The sequence below is a fragment of the Saccostrea cucullata genome, unplaced genomic scaffold (assembly GCF_032062105.1).
Source record: "Saccostrea cucullata isolate Sc308-1 unplaced genomic scaffold, CSIRO_AGI_Scuc_v1 ctg2628, whole genome shotgun sequence".
In the NCBI taxonomy this organism is placed as follows: Eukaryota; Metazoa; Mollusca; class Bivalvia; order Ostreida; family Ostreidae; genus Saccostrea; species Saccostrea cuccullata.
This window is the reverse complement of record NW_026919781.1, coordinates 75104-101652: the sequence shown is the minus strand read 5'-3', so window position 1 is coordinate 101652 and position 26549 is coordinate 75104. Positions and strand designations below refer to the sequence as shown.

The 26549-nt window shown below is 34.5% G+C and overlaps 1 protein-coding gene across 3 annotated transcripts in view; it reads right to left on the bottom strand.

Annotated features, from left to right (window-relative positions):
* LOC134238013 (cadherin EGF LAG seven-pass G-type receptor 2-like) overlaps nucleotides 1-26549 on the bottom strand; it is a 49878-nt gene that overhangs the window by 20195 nt on the left and 3134 nt on the right. For all 3 annotated transcript variants that reach the window (XM_062720160.1, XM_062720145.1, XM_062720153.1), the window contains exons 2-29: nucleotides 25590-26502; nucleotides 19730-20070; nucleotides 18127-18301; nucleotides 17682-17804; nucleotides 15525-15765; nucleotides 14013-14217; nucleotides 11612-11724; nucleotides 10917-11170; nucleotides 10296-10546; nucleotides 9771-9926; nucleotides 9458-9571; nucleotides 9170-9332; nucleotides 8430-8903; nucleotides 8043-8156; nucleotides 7639-7733; nucleotides 7175-7384; nucleotides 6671-6854; nucleotides 6246-6504; nucleotides 5802-6014; nucleotides 5419-5578; nucleotides 5111-5317; nucleotides 3524-3677; nucleotides 2312-2378; nucleotides 1676-1742; nucleotides 1204-1283; nucleotides 856-1024; nucleotides 507-599; nucleotides 42-261 (exon numbers count right to left, since the gene is read on the bottom strand). In XM_062720160.1, the coding sequence (XP_062576144.1) occupies nucleotides 42-261; nucleotides 507-599; nucleotides 856-1024; nucleotides 1204-1283; nucleotides 1676-1742; nucleotides 2312-2378; nucleotides 3524-3677; nucleotides 5111-5317; nucleotides 5419-5578; nucleotides 5802-6014; nucleotides 6246-6504; nucleotides 6671-6854; nucleotides 7175-7384; nucleotides 7639-7733; nucleotides 8043-8156; nucleotides 8430-8903; nucleotides 9170-9332; nucleotides 9458-9571; nucleotides 9771-9926; nucleotides 10296-10546; nucleotides 10917-11170; nucleotides 11612-11724; nucleotides 14013-14217; nucleotides 15525-15765; nucleotides 17682-17804; nucleotides 18127-18301; nucleotides 19730-20070; nucleotides 25590-26502 (5815 nt within the window). The remainder of the gene's footprint in view (nucleotides 1-41; nucleotides 262-506; nucleotides 600-855; nucleotides 1025-1203; nucleotides 1284-1675; nucleotides 1743-2311; nucleotides 2379-3523; nucleotides 3678-5110; nucleotides 5318-5418; nucleotides 5579-5801; nucleotides 6015-6245; nucleotides 6505-6670; nucleotides 6855-7174; nucleotides 7385-7638; nucleotides 7734-8042; nucleotides 8157-8429; nucleotides 8904-9169; nucleotides 9333-9457; nucleotides 9572-9770; nucleotides 9927-10295; nucleotides 10547-10916; nucleotides 11171-11611; nucleotides 11725-14012; nucleotides 14218-15524; nucleotides 15766-17681; nucleotides 17805-18126; nucleotides 18302-19729; nucleotides 20071-25589; nucleotides 26503-26549) is intronic.

Here is a 26549-nt window from a genome sequence, read left to right as displayed (position 1 = left end):
CTTAAACTACTTCATCTACTATTATGTTACAATGTACTAACCCTCCCCTGACTTCTGGTGGTACGAGTTATCATAGGCGTAGGAGGGGGCGTGTCCTGAGGTAGAGGTGTCGGTGCTGCGTAGATAGTCCTCCCCTTTATACAGCCCCCCGCTGCTCTTACTGGTGGATCTAGAAGTGGTGGATGTGGTGGAGATCCCAACATTTGTCCTGTTTATGTAGCCGTCAATGGAAGAGTCTCGTCTATAGGCCAGGGCTGACCTCTGTTAAAAAGATAAATTGGTTTGATCAATATCGTAAGAACAAAGTTACATTTATTAAAGGGCATTAAATATCCAAAAGCTTTTAATGTCCATTTAAGTAAAAGCTCCGAGCACCAAAACCATGAAAAGCAAAAAAAATACCATAAACATGTCATAAAGTAAATTTAACAACTCTTAAATCTTAAGTATTTCTTCAGAGTTTTAATACAGTTTTAAAGCTGTAGCAAATCCTTTTGATCACTTACTGAGATGGAAGGTCTGCTTCCCACCACTGAGTCATCAGGATCCAGCTTCTTTCCTTGCATTTTGTACCACTGCTTCTTCAGGTTATAACGCACCTAACAGGAAATAAAAAAATATTCCATTTTGCTGGTGATATTGAGGTTTTTTTCCCCCAACACTTACATTAATTTTATCAATCCTTCAAGATATACAAGTCTTCTTCTTAATATATTGACAAAGTATATATTCAAATGGGATAAAAACGATTTATTAAAAATATTGAATATTTTCATTTTACGAAAGTTTTAGAAATTTTCTTTATCTCAATTTGAACTGTTAACACTTTTAGGATTTGGCACTTTTAAATCTTACCTTTTTGTCACCAACAACATAGGCTAGGAATACAAAAGCTCCCTGTAGGAATGCAAATGCTGCGTAGACATAATGTAATGGCTGCAGGTCATAGTTCACAGAAAGTAGTCCCAGAATCCAGGAGATTCCCAACAGTAGCAGTAATATCACACCAGAGAAAATCCGGGTCCTGTAATTATTTTTAATAATTCTTTAACATGAAAATGCCTATCTTTATTTGAGAAAAAAATTTGTGATTTCTTCATTCCTTAATTGTAACAAAAAATGAAAATCTTTCTTGGTATTATAAGAGACAAAAAAACTACTAAGTTCAGTTCAAAAGAATAAAATATACATGTATATTGTTACCTGAAAGCTGTTATGTCCGAAACATTGACTTTCTCCTTACAACTAGAATGTAGTGCCAGTGTGAACATGAAGATGATGGCCTGGAATCAGGAAATTTATTCACAATAAACAAATATAACCGTACAAATTAATTAAATGCCATAATCAAGGTACTTTGCCAGCTAGCTAACACAGTTGTTACCAAATACATGTAATAATAACATCAAGTTTACGAGAAAGGAGCTAAATTAGAACTATGACAGGTTACTATAGATCATGAAATTTTCACGATACCTTTTTTTTGCGAGATAGTCATTGACTCTTTATTAGCGAGACATAATTTTCACAAATTGTTGTTATTCTTCCATATAATCATAAGGAATATTATTATACGTGAGAATGAAATTTTCGCGAGCTATTATACGAAAATAAAGTTCTCGCAAATAAAAAGTGATTTACAGTATATATACGAGTATTGGTATACTTCACTTACCGGGATGACAACAGCGATTGGGCCGGCAAAACTCCAGATAAAGGTCTCAGAAATGTCCATCCAACAACTAAAACAGAGAACTCACAGTCAGTCTATTGACATTAACAAAAATAATAACACTAAAAAATAAAACCAAATTTAACTTTTTTTTGCATAAATATAGCCATGTACTGAGTACTTCATCTACTTGATTTTTTAAAATGAAAATCAGCTTCTCAAGTCCTTAACTCACTAAATAGTTATTAATAAAGTAAGCTTTCTCTAAAAAGAAAAAAAAACACTTTGTGACATACATGTATATAATACTTCTCGATGTTCTATATCAATAAATTTAGCAAATTCATAAGATAAAGTTCAGTTTTTATAATTCTACTCCCTCTACGCTATAATTTATTTTCTACTGGATTCCATTTTCTTCTAGTAATTAAATAGAATTGTAATTTATATAACATCATTATACCAACAGAAAAATCCTAGAAACAAATTTCAGAAATAAATTCTCAAAAGCATCTGAGTTATAAAAACAAATTACTTTTACCACAGGAATATCTCTGTAAATACAAAGTGAAATCAATGAATAGGTTTTTTTTATGTAAATTCACAAAAATGATGGGTCAAATTATTTTGGATACTTACAAGGAGGTATTTCCATAGCCATCTGTGTACAGTCCCACAGACAAACCAACAATGATGCCTGGTATGACTGAAACAGATAGTGAAGATTAAATAATTTTGTACTGACACATTAATTTTAATATTAATCAAACTCTAGAAAATTCTCAAGTTATTCAGGGTTCACTTAATGCTTAATCTTTCAGTATTACTCGCATAAAGATTAAATTTTTACAAAGGGTTCCTCTGATACAAACAATTTCATTCTATTTCCAACTTCCCTTAAACTATTTTATGAAATGGAAAAAATACTAGAAATATGTCCATAGGACATGAATGCACAGCCGAGGATATATTAGTAAAGCAAAATGAAAATTTGTATGTGTATAAAATTTGATAAAAATATCTTGAATAGTAATGCAGCTGAATTGCTTGTTTGGAAAATATAGGTCAGACCCAGCAACCGAAGCAAGTCTGATAGTGTCCATCCCTAGATGCATCATCAAGGCAAATTTGGTTCAGGTAAGACTTATAGTTACTAGGGAATGAAAATATAGGTCAGATCCAGCCTCCGAAGCAAGTCTGGTAGTGTCCATCCCTAGATGCATCATCCATGCAAGATTGGTTCAGGTAGGTCCTATAGTTACTAGGGAATGAAAATATAGGTCAGATCCAGCATCTGAAGTAAGTCTGGTAGTGTCCATCCCTAGATGCATCATCCGTGCAAGTTTGGTTTGGGTAGGGCTTATAGTTCCTTGTAAATGGACCTGCTCCAAAAACTTTAACTTGGTCACTCATCTGGAAAATATAGGTCAGATCCAGCATCCGAAGCAAGTCTGGTAGTGTTTATCCAGAGATGCATCATTCGTGCAAGCTTGTATCAACATGTGAAGTTTAATAACACCATCTTGAATGGTATGTTTAAAACTGAGCTAAACACTAATTTAAGAAAAGTGAGGTCAAGGTCAAAGGAAAGGTCAAGGTCAAAAAATGTTGATGCAGTTGCATAGTTCTCATCAATATCTATCAGCATATGAAGTTTGATGAAAATATCTTGGACAGTTTCTTTGAAACTTATCTTTGAACTGAGCTAAATGCAAAGTGTGACAGAAGGACAGACAGAAGGACGGAAGACGGACATGACAAACACTATATGCCCCGGCCTTATTCATGGTGGGGCATAAAAATAATCACTAAATCAATACTTTATGAAACTGCTTTCTGTTAAGGACTTACCGTAACCCAGCAGGTAGTAGAACTTCATTGTGCCGTAGTTAATGTCCCTGATTTCAATCAGTCGTCTGTATAAATGTAACATCTCCACAAACAGCCAACTGAACGCAGCCAGGTAAAAGTAATGGAGACAAATCGCAACCAATCGACAAATAAGCTGTAAAAAAAGAAATCAGATGACCTTATAAATCAATACTGTAAGAACTGTTTTCTTTGTGAGATAATAGATCTTTGAGAGAGGAGTTCCCTGTTCAAGCCTCCACTCTCAAGAGAAGGCATTTCACTTAGAAGATACATTTGATCTTCAATATCTTACTGATAATTTTAATACCAGGAATGTTGCAGTGTCATGGTCTATAGACCCATGATGATGCAAATATATTTTCACAAGTTGAACCAAATTGAGAATACTTAAAATCAATATTATTATTTCATATACATAGAAAAGAAAATCACTCATGCTTTGTCTACACTAAGCATACTACAGTAAAACTTCTCTAAACCGGCCAGCTGCCGGACTGATTAAAATGGCCGGACTAGAGGGGTGGCCGGTTTCCTGAGAATCTAATAGACTGAAGAATTGCAGAACTATGTGATGGATGCTAGGAAAAATATATAATTGGTGTCTGTTATGATTATCTGTCAACATTTATTAATTACGTAATGTATGCTAAAGGTTTTTAAAAAAAATATAAATTATTATTAGTGAGGATAAATTCGACATACATGCTGATTTTTACAAAAATCAAAAAAATCTAAATAAGAACAGAAAGAACATGGAAAGTTACTTTTATCAAACTGTGTGAGAAATAAACCAGATCCTGTAAGACATTGCCATATCTGTCTATCGCTTACGTCATTAAAAAAATTGTTTTTACTTAAGTGAAAAGTAAATAATTAAAACATTTCTGAGCAAAACTTCTGTTATTTTATTTATGAAATTTATATTTTGATAAACATTTTATTTGATTTTCTTTCTTTGCATGTTTTAACAGTGTCCAATTCTAAGGCCTCTTATGTGTATTTAAAGAGATGATGCAATATGGTGTGCGATAATTTGTTGATTCATTCTGTGATTTAAACTCACTAGTTGCTTGATATTTTATTAATTCAAGTTTAATTGATGCTTTATCATATGTTCTCAACTTAGAATTTACGTAGTCAAGATGACTACCCCTTCAAGATTGTTAAACAATAGAAAACCCAACGAGGCGATTTCAGTTTTTCACACCTCTGAATTCTGGTGGGTAGGCTATTTTTCACCCCTCCGGCCGGTCATTATTACCCCTCTGGCCAATTTAATGACAGTTATATTTCTTGCAATCAAAAGTGGCCGGTAAGATGAGGGGAAATTTCTTATGTTTCTTAACTTTTGTTCTTGGAAAAGTGGCCGGTGCCCGGTTTTCAGGGGTGGCCGGTTTTATGAGAGTTTATGTGTAAAGAAATGTTAAGAATTTTGCCGGGACTTATAAATTCGGCCGATGTTCAGGGAGAACCGGTTTCCAGGGGGGCCGGTTTGGAGAAGTTTCACTGTACTAAGATTTGTAAAATGGAGTTTATTAAATTGGTGAAGACCCCATTGTTTCCCACCTTGCTAGAGACGCGGTAAACTCCTGCAATGAAGGCGAGCTCTGCCACAAATAGGGTGAACACAATGTTGATCAGGATGCTGTTAGAGTTACACTGCAGGCGCTTAAAGGAACAGAAGATGACGAAGGACACAAACAGACAGACCAACGATATCCCAATCCCCACAAAGCTGAAGATGGCCAGGGAAATAACAGCCCTAGCTGTATACTGTAAAATAAATAGATAATAATTTATTGTTTTGTTACATTTCTATTCTAAAATATAATAAATTAAATTTATGATAAATTCAGCCAATGAAATGAGTTTACCTCTGAATCGGCCACTTCCATAAGAATGGAGAAAGAAGTCAAATGATTGCAGGAGCAGACCACATACATGTCTTTTGAGACCTGTGACCCTTGACCTGTGATCTCAACTTCATATCTTCTGTCTACAGTACAGCCCTCACTTGACCACTGACCAAGATAGCTGTAAAAATAATAATGAAACTCACTGAGCTGTCCAAGCCAAACATATCATGTTTCAACTGAAAATTAAAATGTAAAAAATACAAGTATAAAGTTGTTCAATTTTTTCTTTGATGAACTGGTACTTTTTCCACACCATTAAATTTCCTTTTCAGAATATTGAACTTGATTAACATTGAATTGTATCACTGGACATGGAGATCCAACTCCTGAATAACCCCCACCTGTTTTCACTATTGGATTCGGTGTGATTACACACGTCATTGTTGTGTGTTTTCCAGTACACACATTGTGGGCTGGTCCGATTGTCCTTGACCTTCTGTTTAAAGTGGAATTTCACTGGTTCTGAAAACCCCTTACTAATGGCACAGTCTTGATCTCTTAGTAGCAGGCTTAACACTGGACTATTCACAGCTAGCTCCCTGCCTGGATTCTGGCTAAAATTGGAACAGAAAAAAACATACATCGAAATCAACATTTCCATTTTCAAAGTTAAAGGTACTATATTTTTGAAACAATAAGGCCTGCTTATGGCAAAACGTTTTGCAGTGAAATATTTTTGTTTTCAAAGCACTTGTCCTAAATAAGATATCTATGTCTGATATACATGTATTTTCTTATCCATCAACTGTCACATTAACTTAATTAATTAAACAATATAAACATACACAATACTGGTATGTAGACTCCCAGGCCCAGATGGTAGTAGGGAACCTAGAGTATCAAACAACATGTACGACACATAGAATTTCTCTGATCCCTGTGACATCAAGCGCTGGATGTACTCGGCCACGGATGATTGGCTGATGGACGGCGGCAACACTGCGTGGGTCTGGTCGTCAAATGTTGGCTCGGCGACAATGTTGTCAAACTTGGGGATCTTCAATCCAGTGGTGTTACTGGTGGTCAAGGTATCCACACTTAACACTGTAGGGAAAAAACTAAACTGTCACTTCAGCTCTTTACAAATACGTACAACAAATCAATGTGCAAAATACAACATTTTTTTGGCTTCTTTTAATTCCCCACTGATAAGACGTAAAAAAAATTTGTGTAGTAAACTGGAAAAAATAAAGAGAAAAAATTGCCTTACCAATATGCTTGGAGACAACTCTATAAGGATTTTTTTGCATTCTGCCAAGGTTACGGGTTAGTAGATCCAGATAATTCTCCAGGCGGTAAAATATCTCCCCTACCCCTCCAGATCGCTGGTTTATCTTATCCCACTCGTAGACATACTGTGGATCCAGGGCTGTGCTTAAAGCATCCAACAAGTTCTGAAAATTTATATTAAGTTGAATATTATGCTCTGAAATTCTGCTTTTCAATCCATTTCATTTTCACTTTTGACAGATAATGGAAACATTTTTTTCTGATCTAAACTTTCTCTGAGAATGTTGAATTCTATAACTTTTAAATTTTATGATGAATATGAATACTTAAAGAAGTTACAAAACTAATTCTTCTCAAGTAATACATGAAACTGAGTACCAATTCAACATTTTGGTATATCAGGCTGCATAAAAACTTGTAGATTGTAAATTTTATTAAGACATCGAAAAACAAACATAAATTATAAGTAACTTTTGCTACTCACCTGTAGGTAGTTACTGTCCTGCTCTAAAGTTAAGCCCAGTCCAGACTGTTTGTTCTCGTACTTCAGCAGCTGGTTAATGATTCTGTACGTGATGTTGATGTCATTGCCAAACAAGACTCTGACAGAGGACGTAGCGCTGGCCAGTTTGGCCGCCAGAGTCTTAGCCACGTACGTTGTTATATTCAGTGTTCTATTCTCCATCTGGCTAACCTGCAATGGTAAGAAAGTGTTCTTCAGTATGCAGCATTGTTTAATACCGGTAGATAAGGATTTAAAAAATTCAGATTACCATTTTTTACTATGGTTTTTAGAACATTAAAATCCCATCTAATCGCAGCAATATATTTTTTTTTATTAAATACATTTACATGTAAACAAACATCCAATAAAAACTGAACATAGAGAAATAATAAATATTGGGATAGCCAACATGGGAGACATTTGATCTATGACGTTATACAGACCTGGGTTTCTAGGCTGACAAAGTCCTTGTTGGTACAGTTAAACAGGTCAGGCTCAGACCACAGCTCAGTCTTAGAACAGTTCCTTTTGGCATCACCTGTACAAAACAATTTTATAGTGTCAAATGTTCAAAAGAAATGTGTTAATGAATCAAAATACAGAACATATCTATAACCCTTCTCGACTAATAAGACAATGGACTAGAAGTGACTTTTACCTACAGCTCCGAATGGACAATTCTGCACCACACTGATGTACATAGTACTAAACACTTAATAGACTACAAGGACTATAGACAAGGATTGACTCTTACCGACAGCCCCGAATGGACAATCCTGTATTTCTGAGGTGTACTTAGTACTAAACACTTAGACTGGTAGGACTACAGACTAGAAGTGACTCTTACCCACAGCTCCGAATGGACAGTCCTGTACCGCGGTGACATGGCCACTCTCGGTGAAGGTCTTGGCCTCCCACCACATGATCTTATAGAACTGCCGCGGACACATGCTGTTTGTGACTGGGAAGGAAAAAAAGGACGGTGTAAATTAAACAAACTAAAACAATATACAGGGAAAATATTCCTTTACACAAGTAATGAGCTTTTAAGTGAACTTTACTGGATTTCTCCTTTTTCAGATATGATCAGAACTTGTTTAAACGTGCTTATCTTCATTTTTCAAAACATCGCATTTGCTGACAATATATCATTTACAAAGACTTTATTAGTGCTAAAATTAATAGAAGGAACAGATTTAATGAGAGGATTTTAAAATTTCATGATGTATTTTACCTAAGCATCCAATGTCATCACTGGGATTCCATGATATATGTGCATACTTGTTCTCACATTGGTCACACTTTCTTCCTATGACATTCTTCTTACAAGGACACTGTCCAGTAACCTTGTCACAGTAAATTGATGTGGATCCATACTTATAACAGTCACATGGGAAGCAACGGTCACTTCCGATTGGTCGATAGTAGTTCTCCTGACAGTAGCACGTGCCGTCAGATTTGTTGCACTTCGTGTCAAATCCCAGTTCGTAGGAACAGTTACAGGGGCCACAGACAGGGAACCCATACCAGCCGTCATCGCACGGCTGAGTGGACACGTACTCACAGTACCGCCCACTCTGTAGCTGTCCGCACTGACAGGTATAGCCGGCCTGGGAGCTGGGGTTAAAGGTCGGGCCGTGACAGATGGCTGCGTAATGACAGGGGTTGTAGTTCCTACAGATGTCCTTACACTGCGGTCCTAAGGTACCTATAGTTTAACACAAAATAAACCATCCATACTGAATATATCTTTATCATGAATGCAGTACAAAAGGATAATATTTTTTCTTTTTTTACATTTAAAGTCGTAAATAATCTAAATGTACAAAATTTGATGTTTCTCACTTAAATCTTAACTGTACTCCATATACAAAATAATTTTTTATGCCAGAGTTTTCTGCATGATTTGATTTTATCGTATCATATTGATGGGGCTCAACCTTAACTCAGTACTGTCTATCCTGCCTCACTAACCTTTAGGACAGACACATTCATGTTTCCCCCAGTGGTCCACACACGTAGCTCCAGCGGAACACGGGTTATCCTTACAGGCACTGGTAATGGTGCATCCTGGGTAGGTGTTGCTGTGTGAAGGTCGTGAGAGGAGTGCCGTATTGGTGTTCCCGACAATTATGTTCTGTAAAACACAATCACAAAAAATAATCCTTCTATCAAGTAAATGATTCCTCACATTTCATTAATGTCACAGTGTTATAATGATGTGATTTTTATACATCAAAAATATAACACATAACTCCCTACCTCCACACATCCCACAAAGCCTTTGGATATTGGACCGTCGTTTTCTCTCATTGCTCCTACGTACACTCTATCTACAATCTTGTTACTTAGGAGGACTGTTATGTTCTCCTTTTTCTGAATAAAAAAAAATCTAAATGAAATATTGTTTCCCATGAAACAAAAATTACTTAAATTTTTTGTAAATTTTAAAAAATGTTGGTACGCAGCAAAAGAATCCCATATACATTTTGTTTGGATACACCAGATTGATGATTCTCTTAAATGCTGTGTTAAATATTCTAGTTTTTTAACTGATTTTTTTAATTGTGCTCACCTGCCAATGGCCATAATCCATGACCAGAATGATCTCCCAGTTTCTGGGCCACCTGACCTCCAGGTAGTGCCACTGGCCGTCGTTAACGGGGAGATAATCAAAGACAAACGTTCTGTTGACCCCGCTCACGTGGTACTGAGCATAGCCCGCTACCAGCTGGAAAACAAGGGACAAAACTCTAAATACCATGGTACAAAATCAAAATATATATTTTTATGGCCCCTTTGTCACACATAACTATTTAATATAATCGTCCTTAAATTGGGGGTCTTTACTTTTTAAGACAGCTTACAAATCAATCAATCATGTTTCAAATGAACTTAAATAGCCAAATATGTGCGATTTTTATAGTATATATACTTAAGTCTACATTCTGCAAAAGCGTATACTTTAAGCAAGGTATTTTAAAAAGCTTTAATCTAAATCTAAAAATTCGGATCTCTCTACATGTGAAGAGTACAAAATTGACTACTTTTTTGGGGGAAAAGTAAAACTAAACCCCCCATATTTAATGATCTGTCTTACCTCTAATGTGATGGTGTAACCCTCATTGATCACAACGTACATCAGTACGCCTGAACTTGCTCGAGTCCTGAAGGAAATACCATTGTACCAGGCATACAGGATAGTTTTACTGGTCAGAGAGTTCTCTGTATACAGCAGAAAGCCGTTACCCTCCAGTCGAGTTGGCTGGTCGATCACCTGACTGCAGTCCTTACCCCCAGCTCGGTCCGGGCACTCACAGAAATAAGTCCCCCATCGGTCATGACAAGTACCTGTGGAGACAGAAATTAAAGTACATGTCACAATTTGTCAAAAAAGATGCTGATGCTAATGTTTGAGGAGTCATTTTTGCTCCAGCTTATTTTCAGACTCTCACATCAATGACTTTGTTACATCCTTTCAATCAATCACAGCTATGCTTAACATGATGAAAACTGTATCTCAGCTAAGTATGTACAATTTTTGAAACTATGCAGAAAAAGATTTGGTAAAATGGTTTCCCCTGTATGCCTTTGCATTTTGACCCTTGATCAAGTGATTCTAATTTCAGTTGTGTGTTTCATCAAATATCCTCAAACTAAAATATGAAATAAACCATGAAATATAATCTTTGCTGCTTAAGACCAGGTTTTGAACACCAACCTCCATGTTTACAAGGGGCAGAAATACACTGGTTGGTTTTCTCGGCACAGCCAGCTACGGTTCCTTGGTTCAGGACAAATTTGTTGAGATCCAGCAGCTTATGGTCTATGTAGAAGTCCTTGATACAGCCTTTGTAGTGCCTATTCTCTGTCTGGAACTGACTCTGAAGGTTGGGGAGACCTCCAATTTGTAGGGGACCATTCAGGTCCAGGAACTTTGGACACTGTACCTGGGGTACAACATTGGTGTAGCATCTACAACAGATGTTCTTAATGAATTCAAATTTACATGTAACAGTTCTCAGTATCTTATCTTGGAATGGAATGAAATGGGGTAGGGGGATCATAGAGACTTATTTACTTCAACCTTTGAATGATAATTAATCTAAGTAAAAGTAAGACAGTATATATTATATCATAAACACTGAATGTTATTGAATTTTTATCTCTAAACTTAGTAACTTTGATCTCAATCAAAGCACTGCATGTTTACACAATTCCAGATTATTCATATTTTTGTCTAAAAAAAACATCAATGCACAATAAAATTAATGCATTGACAGCTTTGTGCAGTCTAAGATTCCAGGTATAATCATTTAATCTTTGTCCCTAGATTACAGTTAATCATTAGTGATGGAGGTTTTCTGTCATCAGAACTAATTCAGTGCTACATTAATTATGCCACAGTAATCTTACATGTCTGGGATATCAAAGGTGGTCTGTACAGCACAGGGATGATCTGATATCAGGTGTCCGTACTTCACAGCTATTTGTGTATCACATTCCTCCCCAACAGATAACGTCACAGTCTGAAAAATCAAAGCAGGTATAATTACTCCGTTATGAAAAAAAACATCATGTTTGTCTTTAAGATGTGCCATTAATGATAAAATTTGGCATCAAAGTTGACAAAGGAACAAAGTGCTTTTTATGTATATGTAATCAATATTTCATTGCTCTATAGAATTGCAGAACATAAAAATAAGATGTACTTTTGCACATAAAGTAAATTGAATCCTAAATCAATATTTATTGCTTATATAGATGGGTGAATTTAATGCATGTGACATTATATAATACGTACATGCATAGTACAGGTACTTAATTATGCACAGACACCTGTGCTCAATATCATTCCTAGCCTCAAATACCCCCACTGTGCACCTCAGGAATCTGTTATTTTATGACCCAAAGTCAATAATTCACATCCAAAGCCCCACATGTGACACCCTCATAAAGCATGGAACAATGGCCTGCTGGGGAATTCTATTATAGGAATCCAATGTCAGTTATGTAACAAAGACCATAAACTTCTACCAATGACTAGCAAAGACAGAGATCTGTATTAATGGTTCTGATGGATTCTGTCAAACTCTCATACATTTCAAATCTTAGCTACCAACATGACCAAGACCAGTATCAAATGAAGAATTTTAGTGATTTACAAATTCTTAGATTTTCAAAAGTTTGTTGCAAGGAAGGTTTTCATATTTCAAAGGGAACAATATTTTAATTTTTGGTCTTAAATTCTCATATAAATAAAATCCAAAAATTTTTCAAAAAATTGCTAACTACATGAAAATTAATATTTTCAGTCATATCAAACTAAAATGGAGGCTTTTAAACTAATCCAATAATGAAATATCACACTCTACAGGACAGTACTTTCATTATGCAATCCAACCACTTCAGTACTTCAAATACTAACAGATACACTGTAACATTGCTAAATTGAGGGGCATATTTTAACCCCTCATGGTCTTTATTATCACACAATTTTCAAACTTGTTCATCATGGGTCCAGAGAAGTAAAATTTGACATTCAATTCAGTCTACATGATATTTATAGTTTCAACATTTATTAGGCCAGTCTGTAAGATTTTGTCATATTTACAATTTGTACCTTCAGTTAATAAATTCTCTTCTTCAATGCAAACTTTTAAGAATGGAATGAATGCATGCATAACTACATTTTGTAAACTAAGAATCATATTGCTGAATATTTCTTCCATTGTTAAAATTGGCATCTGAATAAATCTACTTGAAATGACATCCTTGAACACAAAGCCAGGCAGTTCTTCAACAAAAAAATCTAGTTAACTAATGCACTGGCAATTCATTTTCTGATTTTCAGATTACAGAATGTGCAAGGAAAAATTTGTCATAAAATCAATAAAATACCTTCAGTGCATCAGATACGGTATCAGTTTTGTTCTGTAGTTAATTACCTTACAAACAGTAAGACAAGTAATCAATTGCTGTCAGTGCAGAATATTGGAACTAAATGAATGCTTAGTGAATTTTAATTCACAAATTTAAATTAACCAATTTCCTTTTCAATAGGGACACATTCTCAAAATCATTTCATATTTCTAAATGTGCTATGCACACATTATTCATGTAAATATAGTGAGTAAAATTAGCCTAATAAATCAATTTACTGTACCCATGCAATTTGCCTAAAAAATTCTCACAAAACATTTCGAGCTATGCAATGTTAATATTCTTAAGTTGTTGGGCAAAATCACAAATGCATTATTACATAAAAAATGCTGTGTAATTTTCTTATCACCCACTGTTAGCAATTTCAACATGCACAAGGCATTTAACTCTTCTTTTTTTAAATGCATGTGATATTATAAGCTTTCTCCTCCGCATAAATATATTTTTATTTACATATATAATTTGGACACTGAAATTCTTGTCACATTCTGAGATAAAGGAATGCCTCTGTATACCCAGGCCTCATTGATTCTTCACACAATAGCAGTCATCCTCAGTCTATAGGCCTAACACTATCAAACTTTACACAAATGGTACACAGACCATACCTGACAAACAGTAGAACCAATAAGCTAATATCAAAGGGCTTTCTTTCAGCCATATTTTATTTGCATTCTTGCATAAACTAGCTGTTATTCCAATATTCTACGAACTTTTCAGCAAAATTTCATCATGTACCTGTATTTTAACTACCAAATACAGCTGGGCAATGTGATTGTATGTAGAAATAAATACACCTCTCATATAAATGGATACAGAAACAAGGTGCACTTGTCAAATCCAGACCTCAAGATATTGATTTATCTCCCCTTACCCTGTTTATGTAATCTACTTGTACAAACTGCCACTCTCCATTGGACACACCTCCCAAGACCTTTGACCTTACAGATGTTTTATTGGTTCCTGTACTGAAGGAGAATTGTAGCTGACCATCTACGATTTCCAGAGCCATAAAATCATTTCTGTCATTGAATCTGCCATTGTAAAACAGTAGACCATCCTTCATCTGGGTGGCAAATCTACAACAAACAAAGTTTAAATAAATGCCTGGTATTGTAGCGCTTAAATTTATTTAATAAATGTTCTTTATCATTTTTAAAAGACAAGTTTACCTAAGAAAAAAATTTCAGAAAATTCTGTCACTGCTCTATAACATTTTAATAATACTACAATATATGTGAGAAAAACTTTTTAAGACAGCAGTTTAGCGTAATGACGTTTTGGGCACGTAAAAAGTGGTTTTCAATAAACATACTCGTACAGAGAAGTATATGAGTTAAGTTCATACAGAGATTATTAAAAAAAAACCCTCTCTATCTCAACCCACTGAACCAATTGTCAGTTCCTGAAAAACACTTAAATTATTTGATTACTTTTATTTGAAATGAATTCTAAAAGTCTGAATTACACATACTTTATACATGTACTTCCTAAGAATGTAATCTGAGCCAACAGCTATGTGTCTACAGGTTCATATTAAAACAGTAATACCCAGAGTTTGTTTTCTTTCAAAATATAAACACTGCTATCAACTGATAAGGTTTAAATAAAACATGACTGCAAGAAATGATTTTATCATATTCTTACATCAAATATCTTCTTTTATATTTTCTTTCAGTGACATCTTTTAGTGTATATTTACATTTCCTACTCCTCTACACAAGGAACATAGGACACAGGTAATTCAACATATCTTTGGTCTAACATCCTCTATTTCTAGAATAAACACTGTTTATTCAGATCAGCCTGATGTTTTCATAAACCTATCTCACCTACTGTAAGATATTTATTAAGTCAACGTTGACTTTGGGATTAAAATGGCTTAAAATCAAGACTTTTAAATTGACTGAATGATATCATGGCCTACCTATCTAATCAGGGATTATCAAATTAATCCGTTAAAATAATCCTCTCTGTAAACCTTTCCTACAGGAAAGTCAATTTATTAAATCAAAGCAAGATTAATTATTAAACAGCAATCATTTTAATCAATTCCAATCACTAATATAGTTTCTAACCTTTGGGAAGAATATTCATAATATTTTAAAAGTTCTTTTTAATCATACAAATGTAACAATATTTTTACTATAAGCATATTTTAATTTTTTTTTATAAACTAAACAAATCTGCAGATTTATTGATCCATGTAAAAAAAAAAAAAAAGAGGTTATGCTGATCTCATGATATGCTTTTATATAAGACTTACAAGTTAATGAGAATAACTGAAGAAAAGCTAAGGTGAATGAAGTATACATATAACTATGTAGGAATATCAATGCAAATCTTTTATGGTTGTTATAAATTTTCAATCACAAAAACTTCTTACTTCAGCTGAATATTGAATCTGAATCTCCTCTTGAATGCTGGGAAGGTGAGGTAGGAGCCAATGGCAAAGCTGCGTGTGGTCAGCTGACAATACTTGTCATAATGAGGCTCAGCGGGACAGCCTCTACACTGGAACCCTCCCTGATTTTGATTGGCCTCGCACTGTGATGGAGACTGGCAGACATTCTGGGGGCATGTTAGGATGTCAAACTGCTTCCTCAGGTTAATTTCACACGTCTCTCCTATAAACAAAGGATAAAAAAATGATAATTTTTGTTTGTTAATGTGGTAAATTGGTTAAAATTGCCAAAAATAGGAACGTACTGAAATGACCTCATAGAGAGTATTCAATTGATATGCAGCTGCTATATCTGACTTCCCGAAAGCTCATTAATCACAAAATCACAGAAAATAGAACTTTTCCATTTACCAAAGCTTAGATTGATATTCTCTGACTTCTTTAACAAGGTAATGTACTCTAGCTAGCTCTCCTATCTAATTAAAGAATTGAAAATTGTTCACAGAAATCTTATAAAACATACTTCTTATTTATCAATGAATTCATATTATGACATATTCTAAACTGTTCCTGACATATTGTAAAACAGTGACCAGGTGTATATTAAACTAAAATATGTGTGGTTATATTTATGTCATAACAATTGTCTGGTCCAATGTCATAACACAAATGATGTCTAAACAATTTATCCCTCAAGTGAACTGTTCTACAAATGTTCATCAATTTTTTACATTCATCAAGTATTATATTCCTACAGGAACACATACAAAAGTGAGCTTTAAATGTTATTTTTGTAAGACCAAGTAAATCAATGAATTATTTTATGACTGGCATGTATAACTATATATTGCTCAATATAAAAGTTTTCTCTGTATCTACCAAACCCCCCCCCCCCCTTATTCTGTATGTAACAAGTTCCTAGATCTATAATATCCTTAATCAATATATCTTGTAAATCCATATGTAAGACAAGCCTTTTTATAATAAATATAAAAGTATTTACATTAATCATTATTTAACTGGGTATTCAGACAAAAAAGTGGGCTATCAGTTAATAGTTTCCAAATCAGCAAATTTCTTGACATCTTCCTTAGGCCACTTAAACATGACAAGAGATTTAATGACTTTTTAAAGGCTACCCAGATTTTCAACCGTCATAATAACATTAAATTCCCCTTCACCATTTACAGCGATATCTCAGTTCTGGATCAAGTTTTAACCAAACAAGAAAGAGAAGTTTCACCGTCAGTGTTTTCTGCGACATAATGGGGCTCGAGTGAGTACTGCCAGGATCGGGTTCGATATAATAGCCATGCCCTCTCACCCTGCGTACCTAGTTTACACAGTCTAGTGAACTTTTTCTGCCTGGCTGGGCGGATCGTTATGGAGTATCAGATTTCAGATAATCAATGGATCAAGCTACAATCCTTTAGTCTCAATGAACTCCCAGAATTACTCCACATAATGGCACCTATTACTGTTCAGAGAGTGTGAAAGCATTTATAGAAATACTAGATTGCTTGAATTATTGTTTTTTTTTAAGGATATATTACTTGCACAGGAAACAAAGAAATTCCATATCTAAGACTAGTGTTAGCTTCGAAAAAGTTTGCAAAAATTCATTAGAGGACCAACAATAAGATTTTGTTGTATAATTATATCATTTGGCTGATAAAAGGTAGTATACTGGTAAATAAAAATTTTTGTACAATTGTAAATAAAGAAAAGGTGGGGGAATCTCAAATCCTGTACTACAGCTAATTATATCTGTTACTTTTTTTTAACATGAAGATATTATTACTGAAAAATGTGCTCCAATACAAGATTTTTTTTAGGAGATCACGCCATTTCATGTAACTCAAGATTTGCTTCTGCTTTATTTTAACCAGTAAAGTCATATCACACATAGAAGTTATGCATTAAAAGGTAGATTAAATTGGATCTTGTTCTATACATCCAGTATTCCTTCATTAAATTTGACCTAAAATTGAAAAAAAGATAGGGGTATTTTCAATCCTCACTTAAGCTGCATCAGAAAAATCATATACCTCATCACAAAAACTCTAAAGTCACTTGTTTTAACTTTAAACCAAGGATGACTGACTGCAGGTAAAAAATGATTTTTTTTAAATGCTTTACCTGTAAAGTCAGGTGCACACAGACAGGTGTAGCCTCCCTCCTTGCGTTTACACTGTCCCCCATTCTTACAGGGACTGCTGTAGCAGGCATCTATCTCCATATTACAGTAATCCCCAGTAGTCACTGTAAAATCATCATAATTCATTATACAACAGTACACAATTAGATCATAGGTCAGTATAGCTTTAAATTAGAATGAATTTCATTTTATTCACAATTTATTTTCAAATCATTTTTTAAAGATTCATGCTACAAAAGGGTAGTATTTTGACTACCAGTACATGTATATATTCCACTATGCATCATAAAAAAAATTTTCAAGAGAAGATTAAGAGCAGACACATACATGTATCCATCTGCTAAGTGTTACAGAATATATTTTGCATAAACCCAGTATTCTTTTGTAGATAATTAAGGAGCAGTTAAATTATATCTGTGAACTTACTGGCATATCCAGAGGGGCATTCACACCTAAAACTGTTCACTGGGTGAATAGGACGAAACAGCATCATGTCGGAGTGAATGAAGGGTTGAGGGCGACCAAACTTCACATAGAAAATGCAGTGCTCAAAGTTTGCACAAAACTCTCGGATGCAGATATTGTCCTCAAAGGGCAGAACCTGTAATACAGAATTTAAATCACAAGTGAATAGTATAATCATACTTCTAAATTTTCATCTTTATCATTGCTTAATAAATCAAGAACTGTTTCCTCACAATCATGTAATTTAATTGCATAATGAAAAATCCACAAGACCAATCAGGTCAAAAAATGGAAAATATATGTATTTTAATTAAAAATGTAAAATTAGGGAATAACTATCTTCTAATTTGGTATTTGCGACCGTTAATGCTGATTTAACGGTCGCAAAATAAGCCACAAGAACGGTTCATTATACAAAAAATTAGAAGATAAGTTATTCCCATTCTAATGCAATCCATGCATTTTGCTTGTTGATTATGTCTTATTTTGATGAATTTTGTTACATGAAATACGTCATGGAGCATTGTGTTTTTGCGTCGCTCTATTATGACGTCACAATGAAAAAGCTTTCACGCTCGTTAATGCTCGTTTTACTGCTTCAAACATCAGTGCATTAGCCAATGAAAAAGTGTATTACAAAATAATTGCATTAGAATGGTATATATGTACATCAAGTCTTTCATTAATTGCACGTCAGACAAAACATTTTACATGGGTTTTTATCAAAATAAAAATCTATCATGTAAAGTGACTATAAAAATTTCCTATTGTTTTATTCATGCATTTTAAACCTCAAATCCATAAATTTTGGACATTATATAAACCAGCCTACACAAACATTCTATCATGTTCTATCCTATACTTAACATGTCCATTATTACTTGCTTAAATGTTAAGGCACATGGAACCAAATAATTTTCTAAAAATTCTTTTCAGATTTCACTTCAAATGGAGAGGGCAACATGCACTGTACTGCTAAATAGAAAATTTAAATGTAAACATACTGCCGTCCTCAAAACTGATTTTAATTCTTATCTAAGGTTATTAATGGGACGGAATATCTTGATCCACGCTTTCATGGATTTTAAGTTTTTATGATTTATCCGTTTTCACTTCTGAGGCACACTTAGTGCTCATGTTTTCACTTCAATGTGATTTTTATCAAAATTATTGAAAGCATTAAATCCCCATCTTGTAAAGGTATGGGGATTTAAATTACATATGACATAGCACACTGAATTCATCAGCATTCCTTTTTCTTCAAGGTGAACAAATTAAACCCCTGCACACAGTAATATGCCAATTTAAATTACTGTATGCTCTAGGACCTACAGAATCTACTAGGACCTACTCTGACATTTTTTTCTTTGCCTTGCATAAGAATTCTTCTAGATAAGGAACCATATATTTTTAATTTAAGAGATGCACTAAAGGCAGACGCCAGTGCATGTATTCATACCTCATCTAAAGGAAGCAGAGAAAATGCATTTGCTTAAAACTAGTTACCATTTAGATTAAGCAGTTTACAGTTCATCACAGAGTAACAGACAAGCACAACACAAACCTGTAGAGTAGACAGCTCGGCCAGTCTGATCCTCTGGAGGTAAATCTGCTCCTTAAGAACCTCTGCGTCGTAGAACGATCCGTCCGCCTTACGTACGGCGACGCTGACGTTGAGAACAGTGGCTGATACATCTGTATCATTCTCCACATTAATGACATAGATGTTCTTCTCTTCTGTTTTTAGAACCGAGGCCAGAGCATCGACAAAGAACTTGTAGAGCGGAGAGAGAAATGTATTCTGGGTAATGTTGTTGAGGCGAATTGTGACGCTCTTTTCTAACATCTCCTTGGTGACCAGGCGAACGTAAAGGCGACATGTGGCTCTCTTCTCATTCATTCCATCTACAAAGAGTTTACAAACAATTATTAAGCTGTAATGCAGATACATATTAAAGTGAAACTCAAAAGTAAAACCTAATGTAATTATTAGACTGTCATAAATTACAATGAGTTTGTATCAGTACATGTAGTATGTTTGTTTGAATACTGGCAGAAGAAAATGAGCACAAAGATATTTGAGAAAAAGAACAAATTCATTGAAATGAGCAAACAGTACATGTATATTGCAGATGCAAGAAACCAGGCTTCGACCTTGGATTTCTGGTACTTTATTATAACAAACTTTCTCACTCAATCTGTCCAATATTGTGTTTTTAACTGGGTGAAGAATTACTATTTGTAGATTCGACCTAAATATATTTATTCAGACTGTTGATTCAGCTAGTGTACATTTATTTCTAAAGTTAAAGAGAACATAATAAAATGGACAGAATGAAAAACTTTTAGATTGTATCCAACCACCTTGTCCACATTAAAAGCAAAGGCCATGGTATAAAAGATCTATATAGTGACCTACAAATGACAAACTAAGTCTTGGAACCTGAGAGTTGAGTCTACCAATTCCACAATATGGTGGAGAAAAAACCCCAGACCATCTACAAGTTTGACCAGTGAAAAGAACTTTGGTATTTATAGCCACTTTAGATTCCCCCTCTGGGCTAGATGAAACCAAGTTGTGGGTACACAAAATTAAATCAGACTTTTTATGACTTCACAGTAATTTTTAAGCTTGTTTGAACTTGTACAAGTATCGGCCTAATGGTAACTGGACGTCTTTGTCCAGTTTAACATAGTGTCCACTCTAACCAATGTCCAAACAACAAGTCAAACACAGACTTAGCCGACACCTTTAACAGAATTGTTTGTTATACAAGACACAGTGTATGTAAAAGATAGGTAGGGTGTATGCAAGTATCAATCACTGACCATTACTTAACACTGGGTATTTAAATCAGGTACAAGGTAATAAATGTCCAGACAATATAGTGTGTTGTTATCTTTAATACTCTTAAGGTCTACAGATCAAGTGTACCATTGGAACTATACATTAATTTATTATTATAAAATATTCACATTCCAGACTTTCTTTAAAACCAGTTTCCCACTGTCAGGTATCTTAAGCTCGATATCTTGAAACATTGAATATCATATACAGCAAAACTCAGTTATAACAAAGTCATAAGGACCTATAAAATTACTTCACTATATCTGTAATTTATTATATCCATATAAGAAATTCATTAAAATTTATATAGCTGGAGTTTCAAAATGACTTCGCTATGTCTGTGAATTTGCAATATCCGTGTTTGTATTACACGAGTTTTGCTGTGGTTTACTCTTGGTCCTGTTGGGTCCAGATTGCAAGGTTTGACTATAAATGTGGTACTTTATTAGTTAATTCTAAAAGCATGCATGATATTTTAACTTTACTCATCCTGTACTTCATCAAATTTTAAAACTACCCCAAGCCCAAACAGTAATAATTACAAGATATCAGCCAACAATAAACATCAGATCAATTCAAAGAGAGGATCATAAATCAGGAGCAGAACAGGGGAAACAATGGAATCAATAAATTGCATTGCATGCTGGGAAGTTGCCGAGATAAAGGAGGAAAACCAGGCCTGTCCAGACATTTCTATCCCCCTCTATAAACCAACACGAATACCTAGGGTCTACACCTCTGAACACTGGGCTTTACCTCTACCTTATAAATCATACCTAATGTTGATTTTGGAATTGACACACTGCATCCTGTGTTTGGATTAAGGACTTTGTTGTTTGTCTTTGGAAAGTCCCTTGCTCACACTGTGGGGTACTTCATGCTGTTTTTGGGGGGATTTAACATGGCATTGTGCATTAGGCTTGGATAATTTCGGGGTTACTAGAAGGAAAGAAGGCCATGGGGGATTTTGTAGTCCAGATCCATTGCACATGTGTTGTGGGGAGAATAAATGGGCTTTAATCCAATGCATTAACTGTGCAATGAAAACACAAACAGTAACATATGCTTACAGCATGCACCCTTAAGAGAAAAAAAGAGAACTTTTCTATCATTTCCTTTATAAAAGTCCTGGAATTTAAGGAATTTTGACAATATTATGAAATTTCACTCCATACAAGAGCAAATATTTGTCCAAAATCACAGCATGGTCCTTTTATATTGGTCTTATCCCTTCCATTTATGACAACATTACACCTCGACTTATGATAAACTGTTAGGATCGAGTCTTCCCTTAAGACTGTATACATGGTATAGTATTACTGTGTGTTATGCTTGTACCTATACAGTTATAAAGGAACAGTGGGTCTCACCTTAATCTGCTATAGCCACCTGTCTTAAGTCTAAAGTAATGGTCAGTGTTGGAGAAAAAATAACAAGTGGGGGGTTAAGTTGTATAGATTATTATCCTCACTTAGCTGGGACTAAATCCTACCTAATCAGGGTATCAAGACATGACTGGGAATTAAGTTTACCTTATACCAGGTACATACATAAACCTTCTGAACAGACATTATGATGTCAATCACATGGATAAGGGCACTCATTTAACAGACCCCCTACTTTTTAACTCCCTAACCTCATGAAAAAAATAGAAGAGGTCCAAGATTTTAAAAAAAATTACTATAAAATCCCATTTATATTATTGTATCCTTAATGCCTACATGTTTACAAGAGTCCATAAAATTGTCAAAAAAGATGTATGATTGTACGTACCATAAATTTTTAATAAACATTAAAAGTACTACATGTAGTACTGTGTTATGAAACTCAACAATGAAACACACGGTCAATATCAATGCACAAACTATAGAGCAGAATTTTGAAGTAATGACAAAAACCATTTATTTACAATTCTAACTCTAACAAACTTTTGATAGAATTTTTCAAAATGGCCTCCAAACTTTTTATGGTCTAATAAAATGCTTTGTGAATGTGGTATCTCAATAAAAGTTACTGTGAGCTGTGTACAGAACACTGTCAAAGGACTTCCTCCCCACACCATTCATAGGGTCTGTAGAATGTTTAGTCTGTATAGTACGTGTTAGCGATTCCTTTAAAATTCCAAAATTGCTGTATTCTTTGCCCCAAGTTTTTTGCTTTAATTCACTGCTATTTACCACTCAGGTAATTGTTGTAAATTGATTGACAATTCCCTTCAAAAATCTCTATTCAAGTAATTTGAGTTCCCTAAAAAAAATAGTAATTTGATCCATGACAGAAAATATCCAGATTAACTGATTACAGTTTAAATTTGAACAGGTTACTAGTATTCTGAAGACATAAACAGGTTCACAATGATAAAATGTAAATGAAGAAATCGAGTAAAAAAACTGAATTATAATGGATGTTTCAAATTATTCAAAAACATGACCATAAAATCCTAGATTGTGTCAGATTATATTCATATAAAATAGAAACACGATCGGAATCAATTTTATATAGTGTTTGCTATTTTAATCAGATTTGTTTCAGATAACACCGTTAATACAGGATTCTAAAACAGGGCTGACAAATTAAATACGATCAAAATGAATTGTATGCTAATTTACTTTACAGTACATACCAGTACACACAAATATCTATACCTGGCATTACCTGCAAATAATACTGCCGGGAAAATTGTTAAAATTCAATATTATGATGGCCAAATAGAAAATGAATATCTATTGATTGGAGCCTGCCCTCCTAATTAGAGTGATAACGAGATTAGGAAAACTTCACACTTTTTCATTGATTACTTTCTCTTGTCCAGATCCTGGAGGTCAATTTCCAATAAGGTACACTGACCAAAGACAAGATGGACAATCAATTACTGACACAGAGTGGTCTGATCAGCTCAATAGATCAGGGCGGTCAGCCCAGCCGCTCAGCTTTACAATGTCCAGTAAGGTTACTGGTAATAAATTTAGTAGACAATGAAAATAGAGAGGATTTTCAATTCATCAATATCATGAATTGTTCATATCAGTATACATAAACTATACTGGATACACCTTTGAAAGGTACCAACAAAACACCCTAACAGTTGGATTGTTCTGTTATCATGGTTATAAATGTTTCCATCTACTACATTTTTGAAAATCTTTTCAAAATTAGATAATGTATGTATGTACATGTATCTATAATTAATATTTAGCCCTCTTACTGGAGCTGATACCACTAAAATTTGGTCATTTACATTGATTATCATAATAAATCATATGGCTACAGCCCAAACATTTATTTCAACAACTTCATTTTCATTTTAAGTATGAATTTTTTTATAAGCACTTAAAACATGCTTAAAGAGTTAATTAACCACATGGACATTTTTGACAGCCTTAATTACATTTAGCCACTTAATGATGAATGCTTTAATTAACCAACAACAAAGGAAACATATAAACCATTTTAAACCAACAGATTGCACTGAACTAATGGACATATGGATATAATTACTCCCCGGGGGCAAATATACTCTTAAAATATTTTTAAAATTTGCCTTGTAAACTTTACCCAGTTTCCTTATAATAATAAAAAAGCTACATAGAGCCATGTACAAATATTTACAGAGCATTCCAATGAACTGGCTTACACATGATATTGATTTTGTATAGGGCCTTTAAAAAAAAAAACTAGACGTGGGGAATATCCATGCGGGGTTATACATTGATCAGGGTGATTCATATGTTTGAAGTAATGCACACAAGCCTTATAATGCTTTTTACCGGAACATTCATAAGTTGCTTGTATTGTACTAAATTAAGTACATTTAGTCATGTTAGTTAAAATATACAGTTATTGTATGATGTACATGTATATGATAACAGTAAACTATATGTACTATCACAACTACAGGCATGACAGCATGGTGGAAAAATCCCCTTTTACCACATATGAAATTCAAATGCACATGAAATTAAATGCACGAACCCAGATGTTTTAGGGCAAATATTATATACACGCAAATAGGATATAATTTCACACCTAAAAAGCAACTTAGAATTCCTAGAGCTAAACATGCTAAAAGAGGAGAGTCTTTTCAATATCTTCTTCCATAATTATATATTTTTTTAAAAACTTATAAATTACTTTATTATGGAAATATTAAAAACAAAGCGACAAAATACTGAAATTTTTCCATTATGCAGAATGAATATGACAGTGCAGGTGTCTGCTTTAACGGGATTTTACGACCTGTTAAACGTGATACACAAAGGATTACCCAACATAAGGAATGTGAAGTCTACCCTGAAATTAAAATCCATCTTCTCGGTTTTCTCTATTGAAAACTACAAACTTTTCGACATGATTCAGCACCAACTACAATATCATTTATGCAAATGGATAATTTCATCAAATCCTATCCAACTCTTACCTAGCTGCTAAATAATTCTAGTTGAGATTTCTTTCAAGTTCATTTTCAGGACTGATGTTATAGCAATAAATGAATGTTTTCCTCAGTAATTTTTTGAATTAATATTGAGTAAAATTACCATATGAAGGAAAATTTGATAATCACTTCTCATGGTCTTACCTGAAACTTTGACTTGGAGAGTACCGTTTCTGGGCACATCAGAGTTAAGGCGATAGTCTAGAGTAAGTTCCCCTGTTGACGTGTTCAGGTCAAGGAAATGCGCTTCATTCCCCCCTAGAATCTCGTATCTCAATTTGTTTTGGTCGATCTCATCGGGGTCAGTGGCAGGAATTCTACCAATCGGGCCAGTAACAAAGTGTTCCTCAAAATTGTTAAATATTATAGAAAAGTCCTTCAGCTCTGGTTTGTTGTCATTGACGTCTTGAATCATGATCACAAGGGTGGCATCTTCAAAGAAGGGATCCGATCTCGCATAAATTTTGACATAGAATATCCTGGGTCCTTGTTCATAATCAAAATCCACACGATTTTTCAAAATTGCTGGTTCACCTGGTCTATAGCTTAGATCGAATTTATCCGCATCCAGACCAGGTATCTTTTCATAATCCACTTGTGCATTTTCACCTTCATCCGGATCGGTGGCAGAAACCTTCATCAACACAGAACCAACTGGAGTATTCTCTGGAACTCGGATTTCTAGTTCCTTTGACGGAAACTTAGGTGGATTGTCGTTGATGTCTATGATATTTATCCTGACGCCCACTGTTGATGACCGTGGAGGAACGCCTCCATCCGTCGCGACAGCTTTCAGGTTGTACACAGCCACTGTCTCGCGATCAAGCTTCTGGGCGACTCTGATCACACCCGACACCGGGTCGATCGAGAAGTGATCACTGGGAGGAATTGTAGAGTGAACAAGGCTGTACGAGATTTTAGCATTATTCCCCTTGTCCTCATCTGTTGCGGAGATCTGCATCACACTTTTGTCAACTTCTGCATTCTCTACTATACTGCCTGTGAAATTGTCTTGGGTAAAGCGAGGGACGTTGTCATTCTCATCTAATATTATAACCTGCAAACACAAGAAATATATCAACAAGTGATCTACATGCATTTATA